This window comes from Sitodiplosis mosellana, unplaced genomic scaffold (assembly GCF_009176505.1).
Source record: "Sitodiplosis mosellana isolate CC-2019 unplaced genomic scaffold, AAFC_SMos_1.0 Smas_scaffold_1, whole genome shotgun sequence".
Classification (NCBI taxonomy): Eukaryota; Metazoa; Arthropoda; class Insecta; order Diptera; family Cecidomyiidae; genus Sitodiplosis; species Sitodiplosis mosellana.
This window is the reverse complement of record NW_022595244.1, coordinates 9,062,593-9,080,706: the sequence shown is the minus strand read 5'-3', so window position 1 is coordinate 9,080,706 and position 18,114 is coordinate 9,062,593. Positions and strand designations below refer to the sequence as shown.

Here is an 18,114-nt window from a genome sequence, read left to right as displayed (position 1 = left end):
TTTTGTTTGTTTCAATAAAAAGGAAAATTAATTGGCTCCAACTTTAGTTTAAATTTCATTTTACATTTTATTCATTCCATTCATGTTTTATCGTTTATTTTAAGTAAATTAACTACATCGTTTGATTTGCCTCCTTTTCTTCTTTGTAATGCTCGAATTCGTGTTTTTGAAGCTCTTTCGGGTATTGGAATCGCTTCGGACACTTTGGACACTCGTATATTTCATTGCCAAGATGAGTCCGAAGATGTTTATTCAAGTCTCCGGTGTATTTGTAGGATTGATCACAAAAGCGACAATTGAATACTGAAAAATAAGGGCAAAAAAACAGTGAGATGAATAAAGTTACGGCAATTGAATGATGTTAATTCATTACATCTCGCGCCAGTGTGTACACGCTGGTGTATTTTCAAATGTTTTGGATCGAAAAACTTCTTATCGCATATTTTGCACGCATATTTTCGGTCGGCCTCTGTTCTCTGGTGAATCTCTGAGGAGGGAACAATATTGCAAATGACAAAGAATTTCATAATTGACCAGTTAAAACAGAATACGAACTCTTATGTTTCCTATATGAGGGCATGGATATAAGTTCAGCTTGACAGATTTCGCACACGTATTTATCGTCTCGATGAAGATTACTATGTCTTCTCAAATTGCTCAATTCCAAAAATTTCTTCGGACAATCTGGGCACTGGAATTTTGGATTTCTTTGAGTATGCGTCTTTTTATGGGATTCCAAATACTGCACGCATGAAAAACCTCTGCCACATTCCTCGCAAAGATGAGCTGAGAAGTAATAGAAATTAAATGTTATAAACGGTTGGAATGTTGCTGGAATGTGTTATTCTAGTACAAATCACTAACATTTTGTCTTATCGTGGATTCTGATATGATTTTTAAGACATTCTTTCGAAGGAAAAGCTTTGGAGCAGATTTCGCAAATAAATGTCTTCGGTGCATCTAGCTCATGTGACTTCAAGTGATGTTCCTTCAAAATTATCATTGTAAAGAATTTTAAACACTTGTCGCATTGATGAAGTTTCTTCTTTTCATGTGACTTGTCCAAATGATCAAGCAGTTTTTTCGTTGTGGTGAATTCATTTGAACAATATTCGCAACGAATGCATTTTTCGCCACCACACAAATGTGAACGCAGCTCTTTGGCAGTTAATACCATTCTACAGATCCCACATTTATGATTCCTTTTATGACTTCTATTCATGTGGACTTGAAGTCTTTTGAATGTGCTAAAATCCGTTCTGCACAAATAACACTGGAATATTTTCTTTTCTTTCTGTTTTTCAGTGTTATTTTCATTTTCCTCACGTAAACGAAAAACAAATATGGTTTTTGCTTCATGACATTCACTCTTCGCTTTAGGCAATCTAGAAACATGAGTTTTTCTCTTAGTATGATTTTCTTTTATATGAAGAGATAAAAATATTGGTAGTTCGAATGACACATCACAGAATCCGCATTTGAATACTGGAAATTAAAACATAGAAAGGTTAGGAATATTGAACGAAATCTAAAACAGTGATCATTTACATTTATCATTTCCTAGAACTGGCTTTGAAGGCCCGCTAACAGAATTTGATTGACTTAATGGCGGAAGCGTTTCATCATCATCAGTAGTTACGTCAACAGACATCGATTCTTCTGGCTCAAATTTGATGGGCTTGGGCTCTGGCGTCCGAGTGGTGTGTGTAACATGTGACTTTTTGTGACACTCCAGTAGAATTTCCATTGGATAGCCGACACTACACTGGTTGCACTTGAATAGTAATCTTTTGTCAGTTGCTAGAGCCACCTCGGTGTGTTGATCTACGTGATTAAGAAAGCCAATCGTTGATTGGAATGCATTTGTACATGGGCATAAAGGACACAAGATGCTCTCTTTTTCAACACACAAATGTCGCTCAAATTCCACTGCTGTCAGTTTTACTTGGCAAAGACTACATTTTTCGTCGTAGTTCAGTGGCAAACGGATTTTGTCTACAGTTGAATTTTCTTGTTCTCGAATAAAATCCTTCATTTTCCGATTTTCTGTTGTCAATTTAATCACTTCCTCTTCTAACATCGTTATCTTTGTATGAGCCGCTTGTAATTTCAAATCGTAGTCAATGCACGATTGGCATGAATTTGGTTTAATTGAAACACTGGAAGAAGTTTTCGGACATTCATTTATAGATAAATTAAGAGGGATAATAGCCAAGACATAATGTTAGTTACCCTTTGATTGTTTCAATCTCGACTATTTTTACGTTATTTTCGAGTGGCTTCTGTGATCTGTTGTCAGAATGAAACCAAACAAAATAAACTAAATTCAATGAAATCTCACAATGTCACCAGCTACAAGCGTTTGTACTTACTGTCGAACGTATGTTGGAACGGTACCAGCTTTCAAAACAACACCTTGATCATGATTTATTTGAATATCTTCTTCCCTGAAATGAAGGCTGCACAAGCGATAATTTATTGATGGTTCCACATTAATGATTTTTGCCCACTTGACTCGAAGCTCTGGATCTTTTGGCGTACTATAATAAGCATAAACATGGAATGGTATTTTAATGTGAATGAAAAATATGGAATTATCCAATCCCAATTCAATATTTGCACCTGAAAAAGTTCACGGCTGGATCGATTGTGCCAAGAAAGTTTTTGCACGATTGCAAAAGGCAATACGAATATCGACTTCTTCTGTCTTTTTTTGACATATTCATGATGTTGGATCGAACTATTGCTTAAAATTGTTAAGCAATTGTTTTTGCTTGGAATCACTGTTTCAATTCTATATTTTATAATATTTAATACTGTGTCCTTCATCGAAATTAGTTTGAAACTTATTGAAAATGTTGAATTTATACCGCAAAAATAATTCACTAGAAAATAATACAGAACTGTGTTCACAATCAAAACAAAATAAACACAATCATTACACTCATGTTGACAGTTCGTTTGACATTTGCGTCAAACCATTTGCCTTTATGTCAAAAGAAAACAGATCAATTTAAACGCAGGCATTATGCTGATTCAAATAAAAAATGCATTCAGTTTCAAAACAGATTTTTGATATTCATTTTAATTCTAAATTTTATTCATTCCATTCATTTTTTTATCGTTTATTCTGAGTACATTTAAATTAACTCCATCGTTTGATTCGCCTCCTTTTCTTCTTTGTAATGCTCGAATTCGTGTTTTTGAAGCTCATTCGGGTATTTGAATCGCTTCGGACACTTTGGACACTCGTATATCTCATTGCCCAGATGAGTCCGAAGATGTTTATTCAAGTCTCCGCTGTATTTGTAGGATTGATCACAAAACCGGCATTTGAATACTGAAAAACAAGTGTAGAAAAACAGTGGGTAAAACAACGTTTAAGACAGTTGAATGATGTTAATTCATTACATCTCGCGCCAGTGTGTGCACGCTGGTGTTTTTTCAAGTGTGTTACATTGAAAAATTTCATAGGGCATATTTTGCACGCAAATTTTCGATCAGCTTCTGTTCTTCGGTGAATTTCTACGAAGAGGATAATATTGCCAATGACAAAGTATTTTTACGAATTGAACGTTAAAATCAAATACGAACTTAAATGGCTTTTGTATGATACTTTTGATACAAGTTCGGCTTGACAAATTTCGCACACGTATTTATCGTCTCGATCTTTGCGATGTACGGCACTGTGGCTCTTCAACAAACACAAACGGAAAAATTTACGTGGACAATCAGGGCACTGAAGTGTTGGTTCGTTGTAATGGATGGAAGTTTTATGCAAAAGTAAATTCTGTGCCGATTTAAAACCTTTGCCACATTCTTCACAGAGATAAGCTGAAAAAAAAAACACCAAATGGAAGCAATTATTCTAGAACAGTTTCGGTAAAATTACCTAGCTGCTGAAAAAAAAATCACCTACGTCTTTGTTCATCGTGCGTCTTCATATGACGACCCAATTGAAATTTCTTACAAAACACTTTCGAACAAATGTCGCAAGCAAATGGCATTGCTGTATCTTGTTCATGTGTAGATACTGCTGCATCTTGTGCGTGTGACAACATGTGCAATTCCTTCAGAGCAATGCTCCAAAATACTTTGGAACATATTTCACATCGATGGATTTTCCTCTTTTTATGTGACTTTTCCAAATGATCTACCAGCTTCGATGTAATCGTAAAATCATCTACACAGTAATCACAACGAATACTTTTCCCATCGCCACACAAATGTGAATTCAGTTCGTTGAGAGTTAATTCGGTTTTGCAGATGTCACATTTCTGGTCTCGTGCATGGCGTTTCATGTGCATCCAAAGTTGTTTGACAGTAGCAAAATCAAATTTACACAAATAACACTGAAAACTGTCTTTTGAATCGTGATTTTCACGTACGTGACATGATAATTGCTTTGGTAGCTCAAATGCCACATCACATAGTCCACATTTGAACACTGAAAATGAAAAACAAATGAATTTTTCGGATAACACGATTTTTGTGATTGAATTTTACATTTATTGTCCTGTGACACTGGCTTAGGAGGCTCGTCCACTGCACTTGATTGAGTTGATGGCTGGATTAATTGTCGGGCTGATTCGACCGACTCGTTTAGTTCAACAGTGAGCATAGATGTGGGTAGAATTGTGTCATCATTAGAAGTTTCATCAACCGACATCGGTTCTTGGAATTCAACTTTGAGATTAAGCTCTTCTGGCGGAGGAGGGTTGTCTTCGTGTGATTTTTTGTGACAATCCAACAAAGTTTTTATTGCATATGCAAGATTACATTGGTTGCACTTGAACATTAATCTGTTTTTAGTTGCTAGAGTCATTTCGCTGTGCTTCGTTATGTGCCTGATAAAGCTCACTGTTGATTTGAATGTCGTTGGACATAAAGAGCAAACAATGTTTTCGTCATCCGTGCATAAATGTCGTTCAAGTTCAAATGCTGTTAATTTTACTAGGCAAAGACTGCACATTTTCTTTTCTGTGTCTTGAGTCGAATTGGAACGAATTTGGTTCTTGACTATTCTCTTTGCCTGCATTCGTTTATTTTCTCTTGATCTCAATTCGCTCATTTCCTTTTCTAAGAGCGCAATCTTTGCATAAGCCGCTTGTAATTTCACATCATAATCAAAGCACGATTGACAAAGATTTCGTGTACTTGAAGCACTGAAAGATTTTTCAAATATTTAGTCAAAATTTATTCACCCGATTGAAAAAGAGATGCCGAAAAAATGTTATTTACTTCATAATTGTCGCAATATCAATTAACTCTACGTTCTCCACGTGTGTCTCCGGTAAACTATGGAGAAAATAAATCAAATGTCATGAAATAAGAACAGTAGCTACAAGCATTCATTCTTACCTTTCCGTCTTTGGCACAGGGACGGGTATGGGAATGGCACCGGATCTCAATGCTGCACCTGTGCTCTTCCATATAATATCCTCCTCTTTGAAATGCAGGCTGCACAAACGAAAATTGCCTATTGGTGGCCTATTGATGGCTTGATCCCATTTCGCTCGAAGATCTGGATCTTTTGGCGAACTGTTTGAAACATTGAACATGATTGAAAACATGGAATGGCATTTAATTGTGAATGAAAAAATGAAATAATTTGAAATCTTGATTCGTAAATTTGTACCAGAAAAATCGAGCATTTCCATCCGATGTGCCACGAAACAATGGGCAAGATTGAACACAACAATATCGTTTCGGCATTTTTTCCCCCTTCTCCGAAATTTTAGTTGTACGGTATCTATAAAAAATCAATTGTCTTGATGCCTCCTGAGATTATTCTCAAGTTATTTTGGACAACTTCTTAAATATTGTTAACACCATTGATTTTACTGCTTAAATTTTTTATTCCATGTTATTCGAAACTTTATTCTTCGCGGTTAAAACTTATTGAATGTTTTGAATTTATTTCATTATTCCAAAATAAATGAATAATTTGTCACCACACGTCCTAAAAATGTATGTGTTTACGACCAAAATAGAATAAACAAAAGAAATTACTTGCATTTTGACAGTTGGTTTGACATTTACGTCAAACAACTGTATGACTCTTCTCTCAAAGAAAAAGCTAAACACAGACGTTATAATTATGATGGAATAAAAATGAAAATACTATGAGTTTTGACATTTTAATTTTTATTCGTCCTATTCATTATTTGTTCGAAAAAAAACATAAATCTAAAGGCACTAGTTCCAAGAATAACAATCGTGCACGATTGTAATTCTTGGAACTAGTGCCTTAATATAGATTAAACTTTTAGTCATTTGTTCCTTCCGCTTCCTTTTCTTCTTTGTAATGCTGGAATTCGTGTTTTTGAAGCTCTTTTGGATATTTAAATCGCTTTGGACACTTTGAACATTCATATATTTCGTTGCCAAGGTGAGTCCGAAGATGTTTGTTCAAGTCACCAGCATATTTGTACGATTGGCTGCAAAATCGGCAGCTGTGCACTAAAGAAGTAAAAATCATGATCAAGTGAATGGAATAACATTCCAAAGGAGTTAAAATTAAATTAATTCTTTACATCTTGCGCCATTGTGTACGCTCCGATGGTTTCTTAGGGTTTTCGGATCCCAAAACTTTCTTGGGCATATTTTGCACGCATATTTTCGGTCGGCCTCGGTTCTTCGGTGAATCTCTACGAATAGAATAATGTTGCCAATGACAAAGTATTTTTACGAATTGAACATTAAAATCGAATACGAACTTAGATGACTTTTGTACGATACTTTCGATACAAGTTCCGCTTGACAGATTTCGCACACGTATCTATCTTCTCGATGCACTGCACTATGGTTTTTGAAATTATGAAGTTGGTTGAATGTCCTAGGACAATCGGGACACTGGATCATTGCCGGCTCTTTACTATGAAGATACGAGTTTCTGTGAAAACTTAAACCTCGCACTGTCTTAAAACTTTTGCCACATTCCTCGCAGAGATGAGCTAAGAAAGAATGGAAAATAATTGCCAAAAGGTGATTGAAATATTTTGGAATAATATTTGGACCGCACTTACATCTCATCTCATCGTGTGACTTTCTGTGAGTTTGCAGACTATATTTAGATGAAAAAGCCTTTTTACAGATCTTACAAACAAATCGCTTCGGTGCATCTTGTTCATGTGACTTCAAGTGAAGTTTCTTCAGGACGATCGAAGGATAGAACTTCGAACAATGATCACATCGATAAAATTTCAATGGAAATTTCTCATTTCTATGTGACATCTCTATATGCTCAACCAGCTTCAATGTGGCTGTAAATTCATTTGGACAGTACTCACAGGTCACGATTTTTTCGTCGCCACACAAATGTGAACCCAGTTCACTGGGAGTTAAATCCATTTTGCAAATACTACATGGATGGTCTCTTTCGTGGCGTTTCATATGAACGCGAAGTACTTCGATAGTTTCGAACTCTGTTTTGCATAAATAACACTCGATGCGCTTTTCCATTGCTTTTTTATGGGATTTTCTCACATGATGTTGCAACTCTTTGGGTAATCCAAATGCCATATCACATAGTCCGCATTTGAATACTGGAAATGTTCAAGAAAAAGTTAACAATATAATCAAAGAAATCAAATCATGTTTTACATTTGGCATGGACTGAATTGGAAGGCCCGCTAACAGAACTGGATTGATCGTTATTAGTAGTTTCGTCAATTGACATTGCTTCTGCGGGTTCGGTTTTAACGTTCATGCTCATTGGCTTCTGAGTGATGTGTGACCTTTTGTGACACTCCAATAAAAGTTCCATTGGATATCCTAGAGTGCACTGGTTGCACCTGTACAAAAATCTTCTGTCCATTCCTATCGACGCCTCGGTGTGCTGATGAACATGATCAAGAAAGCTAATCGTTGATTGGAATGCATTTGTACGTGGGCATAAGGGACAGAAGATGCTCTCTCGTTCAACACATAAATGTCGCTCAAACTCATCTGCCGTCAATTTTACTTCGCAAAGACTACACGTTTTGACATTTTTCAATCGAGAATCAAATTTATCTTCAGATAAATTTTCTTGTCCCCGAATGTAAAGCCTCATTTTTCGATTTTCGGCTGTCAATTTGATCACTTTCTCTTCTAACCTCGTTATCTTTGCATGAGCCGCTTGTAATTTCACATCATAACCAAGGCACGATTGACAAAGATTCGGTGTACTTGAAGCACTGAAAGATTTTTCAAACATTTTGTTAAAATTCATTCACCCGATTGCAATAGAGATGCCGAAAAGATGTTATTTACTTCGTAATTGTCGCAATATCAATTATTTTCACGTTCTCCATGTGAGTGTCCGGTGAACTTTGGGAAAAACAGATAAAATATGATGAAATAAGAACAGTAGCTACAAGCATTCATTGTTACCTTTCTGTTTTTGGTACAAGGACGGGTATCGGAATGGCACCTTTTTTCAATGTTGTACCAGATCTCGTCGTTATAATATCCTCCTCTTTGAAATGCAGGCTGCACAAACGAAATTTTGCTGATGGTGGTCTATTGAGTGCTTGTTCCCATTTCTTTTGAAGCTCTGCGTCTCTTGGTGAACTGTTTGCAACATTGAATATGATTGGAAATATGGAATAGCATTTAATTGTGAATGAAAAAATGTGCCAGAAAAATTAAAGAAATTATGTAAATCTCAATCAATATGTTTATACATACAGAAAAAATCGTATATCGCCCCATGTCCCTACAAAATTCGGACAAGATTGCACACAACAGTAGCGTTTCGGCATTTTTCAGATGATTTTGATGTTACTTTGAACGAATTGAAGCTTTTCTATGGTATTCTATGCTTTGTCTCTTATCGAGAGTAATTCAAAACTTGTTGAAAATGTTGAATTTATTTCATTATTCCTACAATAATTTGATGGCAAACCACATAGAAATGGTTTTCTCAATCAAAACAAAAATAAATACAGGTTTTACACTCACTATGACAGTTTGTTTGACATTTACGTTGAACAATTTGCCACTCTGTCAAAAAAAAACAGTTGAGGATTTAGTTTCCACTATGAACTAAAACACATTGACAAATTGAATTTGTAATCTGGGACTGATCACAGTCGGAAATTGTACATTCCATTTTTGTTCAGTTGCAATAGAAAAAAATTAAAATTCCTTACCACTTCAACTCATGTGCTCAACAATGTTCAGTCGAGCTCTATTTGAAAGTATGACTGAATTCTGTTTCAGCCCAAACTTTGGTGTTGCGTGATGCGAACAATGCGTTGCGTTGCGTTGAACTGTCACTCTGTCAATGCAACCAAAAAAAAAAAACTAAATTATTGTGATCGTAAATATAAGCGAAAGAAGTAGAAAAAAGGTAATTGACGGCGCAAAGGTGATTTTTTTTCCTTCATCTTCATAATTTTCCGATAAATTTCATTATTTACGCTACATTTGACTATCTATTGTATTGTGAAACCATTGGAAATCAACTGGAAAAACTAAATAATCACAAATTCTTTTGTTTTTTGTTTTTGTATTCGATCTAGGCCGCCCCTTGTATCATTTGTTGTTGCTATTTCGCATACAAAAACACACATACACATTTATATTGTTTCTTATGAACAAAATCGTCCTCTCCATCAAATACTCTATACACTTTATTTTGGCTCAAAAATCATTAGTAGTGCAAGTAGAGTTTAGATTTACTAACTGTTTTCAAACGTGAAGTTCTTTCATTTCAATCAAACAGCTAACACACACAAAATTGCTTAAACGGTTCTTCTTGCTTCTCTTCTGTATCAAAATTTATTACAAATAGTTGTTGTACACACACATATATGCACAGAACCAAAAACAATCCACACAAACTAAACATTTTTATTAAGCAAAGCTAAGTAACTTTTAAACAAATCTTAAATCCAAATATAATGTCAGAAATATCATCAATCAACGAAAACGACACAAATCTCGATATATTGTGTGACGACGCCATGGACAATATGGAAAATGTGGCCGTCATCAAAAGCTCTGGTAAGTGTGTGCGGCGCCGTATTTTGAACGCATATTCAACGCAGCTAATGAATTCGTTGTGTTATTTTCTAGAAATGATTCTGTCACCAACAGAGAACAGTCAGAGCAGTATCGGCGCCTCATCAACCAAAGCAGCTCCATCAAATGCTTCATCGTCGTCAACGCAACCAACCACTGCCACCACCACCACCAATGAACCGCCGGTAGGCAAAATAAAATTTCATTTGAAATGAGACAAATTTATTCGATTTTTTGTTGATTTCACAGCAACCATCTCTATTGACAAAGCCACGTTTGCAAGAGTTAGTGCGTGAAATTGATCCAACTGAGCAACTGGACGAGGATGTTGAAGAGCTATTGCTTCAAATTGCCGATGATTTTGTGGAGAATACCGTGAATGCAGCCTGTCTGTTTGCTAAACATCGCAAAGTATCAAAGGTCGAGGTGAAAGATGTTCAACTGTACCTGGAACGAAATTGGAATATGTGGATTCCGGGCTTCGGTACCGACGAACTGCGACCATACAAACGGGCCGCCGTTACTGAGTCACACAAACAACGTTTAGCACTCATACGAAAAGCTATCAAAAAATATTAAATTCAATTGATGTGACCAACACACACACACACATTTTTTTATTAGTTTTTAAGATACATTTATTTCGCAATTGATCGATTTTTTTAAAAGACTTTTCCATTCAAAAATATTTTATTGTATTCCGTCGATGATGAACAAAAACCTCAACTCAACTCAAAATACAAAAAACTAATTCAAATGAAATTGATACGAAATAATTGGTGTTTTGTTCTCTTGTGATACTTGTTCGACAGATGGAAAGAACGTTTGTTCACCGGTGGTATGCAGTCCGGTGGTATGCAATTTACAATTCATCTTTACGTTCGATTTTCATGAGCTCCGTTTCGAAAATCAACGTTGAATCAGGTGGGATTGCATCACCGGCGCCATTTTTGCCGTATGCCAACTCTGGCGGGATGACTAGGCGTCGTTTTTCACCTTGGCACATTCCGAGCAAACCTTGGTCCCAGCCTTTGATTACCTGTTGACAATGAACGATATGTATTGACAAATGCACTTTTCACTTGAAATGTCATCATTTTAGCTCACCTGACCGGTGCCCAATGTGAATGTCAATGGTTGTTCTCGTTCAACACTGCTATCAAATACTTTGCCATTTTCTAGTGTACCCTACGGAATGAAGCAATTCCAAGTTGTTAATGAATTCAGAGACTCTGAATGAGAGTTGAACACACTTCAAAATCCACGCAACAAAGCCAGACTTTTACCACGCAATGAAACTTACCGTATAATGAATATGAACCAAGTCTCCTTTTTGTGCTTTAATTTCGCAGTTTTCGACCCGTTTTTTTATACCAATTTGTAATTTTTGTGCATTAATGCAGCCCACTGCCGCTAACACCGATAAAACTACAATTAAGCTCTTCATTTTACGTATATTTAGTATTTGGATTTTGTATGAATTGGCTGGAAATGGTATAAATCAATGGTGCACTATCAGTGGAATGATATCGAACTCTAATAATGAATTGCCGACCAATGAGCGTAGGACACAAATTGTTTTGTTGAAATGTCATCCAGAACCGCGTGTATCAGTGCACTCTATCGGAAATATCAAGCATTAAAAAATGATTTGACAGAATCAAAATCCCATTGACACACAACATAAAACCTCAATACTTGAGCAATACGGCAAGGTCCGATATGAATCAGTCGAATGTACAAGTTGTTGCGGTTTCATTCGTGTTTGCAGTTGTCAACATACATTCTCAAAACAAAACATGAGTTAAAATTTGCTGCACTGAATATGTCATCACATAAGAGGAACAGTGACGGTTTAAACATTACAAGTAGCCCATGCAAAGTTCGCTGTACAAAAGCGGAGAGTAAAGAAAATTCATCAATCGTTGAAACATCGCTATTAAATAAAATGAGTTTAGTTGAGGTTATGGAAACACCAGATAAATCGGAAAATGATAAAAAATCATACCGTGTAGTTCGGCTGGAGAATGGATTGAAAGCACTTTTAATTTCTGATCCAAATCAAAATTCGGCACAGCACGAAGATGCAAACGATGGCCATACACACAAGCATAGACGTGAACCGGTTGCTGTAAGTGATGAAGAAGATGAAACGGAAAGCGAGGACGATGAAAGGCATTTGGAAGGAAGTGATGATGATGAAGTGGAAGATGATTCACATCGGGAAAAACGAGGAAAACTGGCAGCGTGCAGTCTTTGTGTTGATGTCGGCTCCTTTTCCGATCCACGCGATGTTCAGGGATTGGCACACTTTTTGGGTAAAATCGATTATTTTCTTCTTTTTGTTTCTTTCATTTTGATTTCTTCAATTTTATTTTCTTCTGTCCAATAATCCATTGAATACTAAATTTTTTCGAGCTAAAACCAATCGGATGCATGCTCGCTATTTAACTTATCCTATTTTCCATTTCATATTAGAACACATGATTTTTATGGGCTCAGAGAAGTATCCAAGCGAAAATGAATTTGATCAATTCATGCAGAAATCCGGTGGTTTTGATAACGCAGACACTGATTTTGACGAAACATCTTTCTATTTCGAAACGAGTGAAGAATTCTTGGACGAAGCCCTGGATCGGTTTTCACAATTCTTCAAAGCGCCACTCATGTTGAAAGAGGCCATGACTCGTGAACGTGAAGCTGTCGAGTCGGAATTTGCTTCGAAGAAAAATGGTGAGGAGGTGAGACGAGGTCAGTTGCTATCTTTGATTGGTCAACCAACGCATCCGTCGAGCATTTTCGCTTGGGGTAACTTGGAAACATTGAAAGAGAATATCCAAGACGATGCTTTGTATCAGAAAGTTCACGATTTTCGTAAACGACACTATTCCGCCAGTCGCATGTATCTGTGCCTCCAATCAAATTTACCGTTGGATAATCTACAGGTGAGTGACCGAACCAAGAAATCGAATCTTGTTGATTGATTTGTTTAAATACAACATTGCATTCATTTCTGAATTGATAATTGCGTATGTTCACAACAGGAAATGGCGAATCGACACTTTTCAAATATTCCAAACAACCAACTACCTGGCAATGATTTCTCGCAGTACACTCACCAAAACGCATTTCAATCGAAATTCTATGAAAAAGTCTACTTTGTGAAACCGATTGGGAATATTTCGAAAATTGATATCACTTGGTGTTTGGAGCCAATGATTGAGGTAAACCACTGATTAGATATGAGCATAAAATTGAACAAAAGTTCAAATGATATTATAGGGGAGAGTTGGGAATGGTGAAACGTGGAGAATTGTGAAACACTTCGTTTTCTCAGCAATTCGAAATGTTCGGCAGATTCAAAAAACTGCCATAGTCTTGTCTTAGTATAAGCTCTTTTTTCCAATATCACTCAATGCGTGTGCTTGTAACGTTTGCTCTCTGTGAGGACTCTTCGAAAATGTGGTTCCAAATATTTTTATTCACCGTTCATGTTTGCATTGATTTCACAGCATTTTTTGAAGAATCAACTCAGATGAATATGTTTATAATTATCGTATACCATTAATATTTCGACTCAAAAAAGGAATTTTGCATGAACGTTCATTGACTAGCCCAAACGCGATCAAGTTGCAAACCTTAGTCAGTGGGGAATTGTGAAACACCCTTTGTGGGGAAATTTGGTCAAGTCATTTTTTCAATTTTTCAAGTCAATTTCGCATATTTTATGCGTATTTATTACATTTCTTGCGAAAATTTGGCAAATTATTCAATGCAATTTATGCGCTCGAGCTGTTCACTTGAAATGCACCAAAATGATTAGCACCTACTTCACAGGCAACAATTGCAAATCCGACTAATAACAATCGCTATTTTTCGAATTCTTCTTCATTGAAATGATTTCTTTTATCGTTTTCTAGCTTTCCATAAACATTTTTCATCAAAATAGTTTCAGTTTTCGATCGATTTATGAAGTGTTTCACAATTCCCCACCATTTTTTAAAATCGAAAAATCAAGTGATTTTTGCCGACAGGGCAAATTGTTTTAAGTCGATTCGATTTTCAACAAGCGACAAGTGCCAAAAATTATATTTTTACACGTACTTTATCGTACGAGTTGGAAATTTGGAAAAATGGTAATTTTTTAGCATGTCATTAAATTAGGTAAAAGTGCGTTTCACCATTCCCCACTCTCTCCTACATTTTTTTTTTGAAAATCCCACTTCCGTTTTCATTTAATTTTTTTGTATCTCTCGTCCACAGAATTTCAAGTGCAAACCAGATCAGTATTTGAGTCACATTCTCGGTCACGAAGGAAAAGGTTCACTTTTAAGTTATTTACGCAAAAAACTGTGGGCTGTTGATTTGGCTGCCGGAACCGATAATAGTGGCATGGGTTCGAACAAGCTATTTTCGATGTTCAACATTTGTGTTCACTTGACAGAGGATGGATTTGATCATTTGGACGATGTGTTGAGCGCTATTTTTAGTTATTTAAAGCTTTTGCAATTGGCTGGTCCAAAAGAATCGATATTCCGTGAGATTCAGACCATCGAAGCGAATGCTTTCCGATTTTCCAACGAACGAGATGCTCTCGATAATGTGGAAGATCTGGTCATCAGCTTGAAACATTATCCGCCCAAATATATTCTAACTGGCGACTGCCTCTATTTTGAATACGATGCAAATGCTATTCAACAAATCACCGATGAGCTCAACTCACGGAAATTCAACATTATGATCACATCAACAAGGCGATACAATGAGAATATTACATATGAATTGACTGAACCGTGGTTCGGTACAATGTATACTGAAATTGATATGCCGGAGAAATGGATTTCGTTGTGGAAAAATGCAACACCATTCCCTGAATTTGCTCTGCCCGAGCCAAATCCATTCATTGCTGATGATTTCACAATTTCATATGAGGAAGGACGCACTCTACCCAAATATCCAACCAAAATTCTTGACAATGATCTGTGCGAACTGTGGTTTCGGCAAGACGACAAATTTCTACTACCGACTGCCTGCTATAATTTCTACTTCATGACACCACATGCAACTGCATCAATCGAGAAGTAAATTAAAATTTGCGCCAAAAAAATGTAGGAAAGATGCCTAATTTTTCGTTCATTTACAGCATGGTTCAAATGACTTTATTGGCTACACTGTTGAAGTATCAATTCGTTGAGAAACTATATCCAGCCACCGTTGCTGGATTGGAATACTCGTGCTATGCCGCTGATTTGGGCCTAGTTCTCAAGGTACGTTGTTATTTCAATTCGAGCCGCTGTAGATTTTATTGAACATTAGCATGGAAAACTCTATGAATCATACTCCATTTCAGGTAGAAGGATTCAGTCAAAAGCTGCATTTAATCGTCGATGTGTTCAGCAAATGCTTAAAATCTCTAGCAGAAGATACAACCGAAAAGCAATTTGAGGTGTTCGTTCAGCAACAGTTCAAAACGTATGAAAATATTTGCCTGAAGCCAAAAGTTCTTGCCAAGGAACTGCGTTTGAATGTGATTGAATCCCACCATCAGCCACTTTACCAGAAAAATCAGCGATTACGTTCGATTAATTTCACCGATTTTCAACAATTTTGTCGGAAATACTGTGAGCAAGTGAAAATCAAGGCCATAATGCAAGGGAACATTACCAAAGAGCGTGCACTCAACATCATGCACAATGTTCTGAACGAACTCAACTGTGGAAAAGTTGAAAATGTAAGTTTTTTCAACAATTTTATCATTTGTGCATCAATAAATCCGTATCATCCACTGATTTTGATGTTATTTCGCATTTTCAGTTGTCTTCAATCGAGTTAACAGCCACAAAATTACCCGTTGGTGCAAATTATCTGCGCTGTAAAACTTTCCACCCGAAAGACGTGAACACAGTAATCACCAACTTTTATCAAATCGGTCCGATTTCATATCGCACACATGTTCTAATTGACCTTTTGGTGATGGTCGCTCATGAACCGATATTCGACACACTCCGGAACAAAGAGCAACTTGCCTACGATGTGTCGTTGGATTTACGTGATAATTACGGCATTTTGGGATACAGCATCACCGTGAATTCACAAGAGCCGAAATTCACGGTTGATTACGTGGATGATCGAATTGAACATTTCCGCCGTGAATTGCCTACCACCATTGAAACAATGCCTGATGATAATTTCGAAGCCATCAAAGCATCGCTAGCTAAAATCAAATTGAACGAAGACAACAAATTGAGTGAGGAGGTGCAACGGAATTGGGCCGAAATCACCACCGACGAATACGAGTTTGACCGACCACACAAAGAAGTCGAATACCTGTCAACAATTACGAAACAGCAATTGTTGGAATTTTATAGGGCCTACTTGGGTGAAGCCGAACGCAAATTATCGATTCAAGTGATTGGCAATGCTCAGGAAAAGGAAGTTGACATTCCGAATAATGTGGAAACGGAATTCGAGATCAACGAGGATTTAGAAACACGCCGCAAACGATTTGAGGCACTGACCTATGTCGATTTCAATGGTGAACCAAAGGGTAATCTCATTCACGATTTGATGGAGTTCAAGCAAAGCCTCGAAGTTTATTCAGTCACCAAAACCAATAGACGTTTGGTTTAACTTCTACGAATTACTTTTTGAATCAATTGCTTCTAGCATGAATTATTTACCGCGAAAATCGATAAAGAAATTTTTTCAATTATTACAAAATATACAATTTAATTGTTGAAATCGTTTATTAAAATAAATAGAATTTTGAATTCTCCATATAAAAATCGGTTCAGGTGTTTTCTTTTTGCTCGATTTAGTAACTATAACGAACTAAAACTCATTCAAAATGCATGAGCAAAAGCTTGCCGTTGAGTGAAGCTTCAGAAGCTCACTCACTTTTCAATAGCTCAAGTGCTCACGATCATCGTATTGATTGCGCTACCTTTTGTCAGCGACCAATAATAATACACTTACGACAGACATACACACACAAGCGCATACACTAAATGACTCTTAAAAGACCGATCATTTAAGAGAATCGTTTCCGCCCACTTTTGTAGTTTTTATTGCTTTCGGTTTTGTATTTCTCTTTTGTCGTGGTTTTCTCGCTCTGTAAACCTCAGATGCTGAGTACAGAGAGTTTGAGAGCCGGTGTAATGCAGATTATGCTGGTGAAATGGTCAAATAAGATCAAGATTTGGACATTCGTTGGGTTTCAACATTTTATTGTGGTTTTGTTTCACAATAACAAGAGCAGACAATCATTTTGTATTTTTTTAAATTTGAATTGACACCGATTTCTCAATGTAAATTCAAATTGTATGCTTCATAAAGTGAAAAAAATTTATTTTTCGCCATACGAATTCATTTCAAAGATTTTCATTTTGATTTTTTCCTCTCTTACTTCTTCAATCATCAATAAGAACGAAAAAAAAATCTAGAAGAGAAAAATCATCGAAGAATTTATTGAAAAATTATGCTGAATTAGTATATCAACTACGATGCAAACGGCCAAACAAGATTGATATTGCGATTAATAATTTTTCGTTTCGACTTTTTTCGGAAGGTGTGCTGCAAGCTTTGGATGATGAAGATTTTTGCCCGGTCACAAAAACGACAAAAATTCATTTTCAATTAGCAGTGAGTCAACTTAATTTATTGGATCTGAACCTTCATGCGCCTCTATGATGTGCTTATGTCCACGTATATGAGTGTATGTGAGCCTAAAATAAATGTTTTTCACTTCACAAAGTGACCTATTCGAAAAACGCTACCTTCTTGAAATGTTCTAACATCGCTAAAAAGTGACAAATTCTTGCTAAATGCTCAAAGAATGGCAATTAGTTTAATGAATTGAACCAGATCATTGGTTCTAAATTTAGAGTATACCGTCATACGAGCGATCGATTTCGAAACATTTCCAGAACAAATGCAGTGGAACCAATTTAATTCGAGTATAAATTAGGTATTCAAAGAAGCGCCCTTACAAAATATTATAATTAAAGCGATAAATTATCGTTTAATTGAAAATTTGTATATTCATTAGATTTGGTTCGTGTCAATTGGATGCGCGGCGATCACACCTGAGCTGGTGAAAAAAAA

General features: G+C 36.3%; 5 protein-coding genes across 7 annotated transcripts; 2 read left to right on the top strand and 3 right to left on the bottom strand.

The window, feature by feature from the left end:
- Positions 1 to 47: 47 nt before the first annotated feature.
- LOC129578391 (zinc finger protein 208-like) lies at positions 48 to 8,932 on the bottom strand. The gene is made up of 20 exons (XM_055466881.1): positions 8,674 to 8,932; positions 8,377 to 8,556; positions 8,257 to 8,313; positions 7,606 to 8,180; positions 7,029 to 7,547; positions 6,720 to 6,956; positions 6,537 to 6,650; positions 6,276 to 6,462; positions 5,362 to 5,541; positions 4,955 to 5,165; positions 4,507 to 4,789; positions 3,920 to 4,447; positions 3,617 to 3,834; positions 2,373 to 2,629; positions 2,233 to 2,289; positions 1,549 to 2,159; positions 865 to 1,485; positions 556 to 786; positions 374 to 487; positions 48 to 303 (listed from the first exon to the last, which is right to left on the bottom strand). Exons 1-20 carry the CDS (start codon positions 8,745 to 8,747, stop codon positions 113 to 115), a joined length of 5,445 nt encoding a protein of 1,814 aa, XP_055322856.1. The 5' UTR covers positions 8,748 to 8,932; the 3' UTR covers positions 48 to 112.
- LOC129574103 (zinc finger protein 595-like) lies at positions 3,079 to 6,008 on the bottom strand. The gene is made up of 8 exons (XM_055455525.1): positions 5,639 to 6,008; positions 5,362 to 5,541; positions 5,242 to 5,298; positions 4,507 to 5,165; positions 3,920 to 4,447; positions 3,595 to 3,834; positions 3,412 to 3,525; positions 3,079 to 3,340 (listed from the first exon to the last, which is right to left on the bottom strand). The coding sequence occupies exons 1-8, from the start codon at positions 5,713 to 5,715 to the stop codon at positions 3,141 to 3,143; spliced, it is 2,055 nt and encodes a 684-aa protein (XP_055311500.1). The 5' UTR covers positions 5,716 to 6,008; the 3' UTR covers positions 3,079 to 3,140.
- Positions 8,933 to 9,251: 319 nt separating the features above from the next.
- Positions 9,252 to 10,784, top strand: LOC129574171 (transcription initiation factor TFIID subunit 12). Of its 3 annotated transcripts, none has more exons than XM_055455752.1 (4): positions 9,252 to 9,337; positions 9,898 to 9,993; positions 10,066 to 10,196; positions 10,261 to 10,784. In XM_055455752.1, exons 2-4 carry the CDS (start codon positions 9,954 to 9,956, stop codon positions 10,588 to 10,590), a joined length of 501 nt encoding a protein of 166 aa, XP_055311727.1. In that variant the 5' UTR covers positions 9,252 to 9,337; positions 9,898 to 9,953; the 3' UTR covers positions 10,591 to 10,784. The 3 variants fall into 3 exon arrangements, with proteins under 3 accessions (XP_055311727.1, XP_055311716.1, XP_055311737.1); XM_055455741.1 differs by having other exon boundaries at positions 9,265 to 9,337; positions 9,510 to 9,993; XM_055455762.1 differs by having other exon boundaries at positions 9,335 to 9,355.
- LOC129574179 (peptidyl-prolyl cis-trans isomerase FKBP2) lies at positions 10,592 to 11,567 on the bottom strand. Its single transcript, XM_055455774.1, has 3 exons — positions 11,315 to 11,567; positions 11,119 to 11,199; positions 10,592 to 11,050 (listed from the first exon to the last, which is right to left on the bottom strand). Exons 1-3 carry the CDS (start codon positions 11,456 to 11,458, stop codon positions 10,874 to 10,876), a joined length of 402 nt encoding a protein of 133 aa, XP_055311749.1. The 5' UTR covers positions 11,459 to 11,567; the 3' UTR covers positions 10,592 to 10,873.
- Positions 11,364 to 16,796, top strand: LOC129574071 (nardilysin). Its single transcript, XM_055455448.1, has 7 exons — positions 11,364 to 12,329; positions 12,490 to 12,956; positions 13,056 to 13,235; positions 14,275 to 15,092; positions 15,155 to 15,278; positions 15,362 to 15,742; positions 15,826 to 16,796. Exons 1-7 carry the CDS (start codon positions 11,747 to 11,749, stop codon positions 16,639 to 16,641), a joined length of 3,369 nt encoding a protein of 1,122 aa, XP_055311423.1. The 5' UTR covers positions 11,364 to 11,746; the 3' UTR covers positions 16,642 to 16,796.
- Positions 16,797 to 18,114: the final 1,318 nt, after the last annotated feature.

Excerpts from the sequence above, each read along its gene's own strand:
- LOC129574103 (XM_055455525.1), bottom strand. The coding sequence starts at position 5,715 with ATGCCGAAACGATATTGTTGTGTTCAATCTTGCCCATTGTTTCGTGGC. Across the intron at positions 5,166-5,241 it reads GATATTGCGACAATTATGAA|TGCTTCAAGTACACGAAATC; the intron begins GTAAATAACATT and ends AAAATCTTTCAG. Across the intron at positions 4,448-4,506 it reads AGTGTCACAGGACAATAAAT|TGTTCAAATGTGGACTATGT; the intron begins GTAAAATTCAAT and ends TTTCATTTTCAG.
- LOC129574179 (XM_055455774.1), bottom strand. The coding sequence starts at position 11,458 with ATGAAGAGCTTAATTGTAGTTTTATCGGTGTTAGCGGCAGTGGGCTGC. Across the intron at positions 11,200-11,314 it reads TGGTTCATATTCATTATACG|GGTACACTAGAAAATGGCAA; the intron begins GTAAGTTTCATT and ends TTCATTCCGTAG. Across the intron at positions 11,051-11,118 it reads TCACATTGGGCACCGGTCAG|GTAATCAAAGGCTGGGACCA; the intron begins GTGAGCTAAAAT and ends CATTGTCAACAG.
- LOC129574171 (XM_055455741.1), top strand. The coding sequence starts at position 9,891 with ATGTCAGAAATATCATCAATCAACGAAAACGACACAAATCTCGATATA. Across the intron at positions 9,994-10,065 it reads GGCCGTCATCAAAAGCTCTG|AAATGATTCTGTCACCAACA; the intron begins GTAAGTGTGTGC and ends GTTATTTTCTAG. Across the intron at positions 10,197-10,260 it reads CCACCACCAATGAACCGCCG|CAACCATCTCTATTGACAAA; the intron begins GTAGGCAAAATA and ends TTGATTTCACAG.
- LOC129574071 (XM_055455448.1), top strand. The coding sequence starts at position 11,747 with ATGTACAAGTTGTTGCGGTTTCATTCGTGTTTGCAGTTGTCAACATAC. Across the intron at positions 12,330-12,489 it reads GGGATTGGCACACTTTTTGG|AACACATGATTTTTATGGGC; the intron begins GTAAAATCGATT and ends ATTTCATATTAG. Across the intron at positions 15,279-15,361 it reads ATTTGGGCCTAGTTCTCAAG|GTAGAAGGATTCAGTCAAAA; the intron begins GTACGTTGTTAT and ends ACTCCATTTCAG.
- LOC129578391 (XM_055466881.1), bottom strand. The coding sequence starts at position 8,747 with ATGCCGAAACGCTACTGTTGTGTGCAATCTTGTCCGAATTTTGTAGGG. Across the intron at positions 2,160-2,232 it reads GAGATTGAAACAATCAAAGG|TGTTTCAATTAAACCAAATT; the intron begins GTAACTAACATT and ends AACTTCTTCCAG. Across the intron at positions 488-555 it reads CTCATATAGGAAACATAAGA|AGATTCACCAGAGAACAGAG; the intron begins GTTCGTATTCTG and ends TTCCCTCCTCAG.